The sequence below is a fragment of the Mandrillus leucophaeus genome, unplaced genomic scaffold (genome assembly GCF_000951045.1).
Source record: "Mandrillus leucophaeus isolate KB7577 unplaced genomic scaffold, Mleu.le_1.0 Scaffold29, whole genome shotgun sequence".
In the NCBI taxonomy this organism is placed as follows: domain Eukaryota; kingdom Metazoa; phylum Chordata; class Mammalia; order Primates; family Cercopithecidae; genus Mandrillus; species Mandrillus leucophaeus.
Window position 1 is genome coordinate 1781246 of NW_012103031.1, and position 2397 is coordinate 1783642.

The 2397-nt window shown below is 43.8% G+C and overlaps 1 protein-coding gene across 3 annotated transcripts in view; it reads right to left on the reverse strand.

Moving 5' to 3' along the window:
• The window catches only part of ZKSCAN5 (zinc finger with KRAB and SCAN domains 5), a 38641-nt gene that overhangs the window by 23217 nt on the left and 13027 nt on the right, over positions 1-2397 (reverse strand). For all 3 annotated transcript variants that reach the window (XM_011985757.1, XM_011985760.1, XM_011985756.1), the window contains exon 3: positions 1775-1913. In XM_011985757.1, coding sequence (XP_011841147.1) covers positions 1775-1913 — 139 coding nt within the window. The remainder of the gene's footprint in view (positions 1-1774; positions 1914-2397) is intronic.

Here is a 2397-nt window from a genome sequence, read left to right on the forward strand (position 1 = left end):
TGAGGTGGGCAGATCACGAGGTCAGGAGATCGAGACCATCCTGGCTAACATGGTGAAACCTGTCTCTATTAAAAATACAGAAAATTAGCTGGGCGTGGTGGCGGGTGTCTATAGTCTCAGCTACTCGGGAGGCTGAGGCAGGAGAATGGCGTGAACCCGGGAGGCGGAGCTTGCAGTGAGCCGAGATCGTGCCATTGCACTCCAGCCTGGGCGACAGAGCAAGACTCCGTCTCAGGAAAAATAAAATAAAATAAAACAAATAAAATAGAAAAAAAAATCAGAAGGATTCACTGGCCCCACAGGGTCAACCATGAGATCTAATTTTCCTGGTACACTGAGGGTTAAATGAGTGCTTTTAGGGAAAATACTTAGAACAGTTCCTGCACAGAGCACATGCTATGGAAGCCACATCGCTGCTGCTGCTGCTGTTCTTTTTTTATCACAGCGAAAGGAAAGCTGGAAATGATTACGGCAGGGACACATGTCAAGGGAAAGACCTGACAACAAACGGAGCCTAGAAGTCTGGAATTAAACCGAGAAAATACAGTCCCTTATCCACAGTCTTTTATCCACAATGCTGAAATCTGAAAGCTGAAATACCAAAGGTGTTCCTTTCCTTTCATTAAACTTAGGCGTTGAACTAATTTGACAGCAAAATTTGACCTGATGTGAAGGTATTTAAACCTTTATTTAATAAACTTAGTATAAAAATGCACACATTTCACTGCAGAAATATTAATGTGTGTGGTTACAGGTACCAACTCAAACCCTGTTGCTAGTTTGATGTGTGGTATATAAGTCATATTATCCAAAAAAAATTAAAATAAAATAAATCATATTACCTTACTAAATCTGCAAAATGCTGAATTCTAAAATATATCTGACACCAAGGGCTTCTGATTAGGGACTGAACACATCATAATATAATACTCAGCTGTTCCTTTTTTCTAACTTGATGTGTGTCTAAGACCGGTTAATAAAACTGAGGAGGAGAGGAAAAAAGAGAGAATAAATGTTTTAAAGGTCACTGTGAAAAGCTACTTTAAGTTAGATTTCAAGGTGAGTGAATGAGCAGCGAGAAATAAATGCAATTAGGAACTGGGGAGCTTTTTTTTTTTTAACATAAGCATTAAGACAAGAAAATCTGTGAGGGAGGCTGAGCACAGTGGCTCATACCTCTAATGTCAGCACTATGGGAAGACAAGGCAGGTGGATCACTTGAGGCCAGGAGTTCAAGACCAGCCTGGCCAACATGGTGAAACCCCATCTCTACTAAAAATACAAAAATTAGCCGGGCATGGTGGCAGGCACCTGTAGTCCCAGCTACTCGGGAGGCTGAGGTGAGGGTATCATTTGAACCTGGGAGGCAGAGGGTGCAGTGAACCAAGATCATACCACTGCTCTTCATCCTGGGCAAAAGGGCGAGACTCTATCTCAAAAATAAAAGAAAGACAATCTATGACAGAGAAGCAAAAATCTGTGATACTTTTGTAAAAGACCTGTAGATCTTTTAACAGTCCCTGTACCCAGAGCTGTCATCATTTGCACTGTAGCTTTTTAATGAAACTGGTGTAATTCCTAGACATCCTAGGGATGGCTTTCATGGAACACCAGGGACTCAACTCCAGGTCCCTGGCCTTTCTCTGCTTCTAGACCCTGCAGGCTATAGAGAGGCTGCTCAGCCTAGAGTCCCTCTCCTGCAGATGGTGCCTGCCACATGGCCAAGACACCCATTCTCAAGCTCTATCTGTTCCACTGCATCACTGAGCCTCACCATTTTCCTCCAGGAGATGAGGCTTCTGTGGCGCTTGCTCTGGCTGGGTGTCCACGGTCAGGGACTGGGGACTGCAGGACTCCTGCACTGCTCCAGGTGGTGCCATCTTCTGAGGAAGCCCGTCAGGGCAGGCGACAATCTAACAACCAAAACCACAACCGATCAGTACAGTTACAGAGAAGGCTATGAAAGAAATCAGTAGAGTCACAGTGGACTTTCATTCATTCCTTTGCCAAATATTTAATGTGCATCTACAATGAGCGAGGCACTGATTATGCAGTTATTTAATAAATATGGTTTACTTCTAGTTGGAGAAGACGTTCATCAAACACATCAAAACACAAAAAATACATAATTACGAACTGGGCTGTATGTTGGAAAGGAAAAGAAACTAATTCCATGAGACAGAACAGAGGAGACCTATTTTAGACTGGGAGGCCAGGGAAGGCTTTCCAGAGGAAGTGTCCCTTAAGTAAACACTTAAAGGTTGAGAAGGGCTGGGCTCCGTGGCTCACAACTATAATCCCAGCACTTTGGGAGGCCGAGGCGGGCGGATCATGAGGTCAGGAGGTCAAGACCATCCTGGCTAACACAGTGAAACCCCATCTCTACTAAAAAAAAAA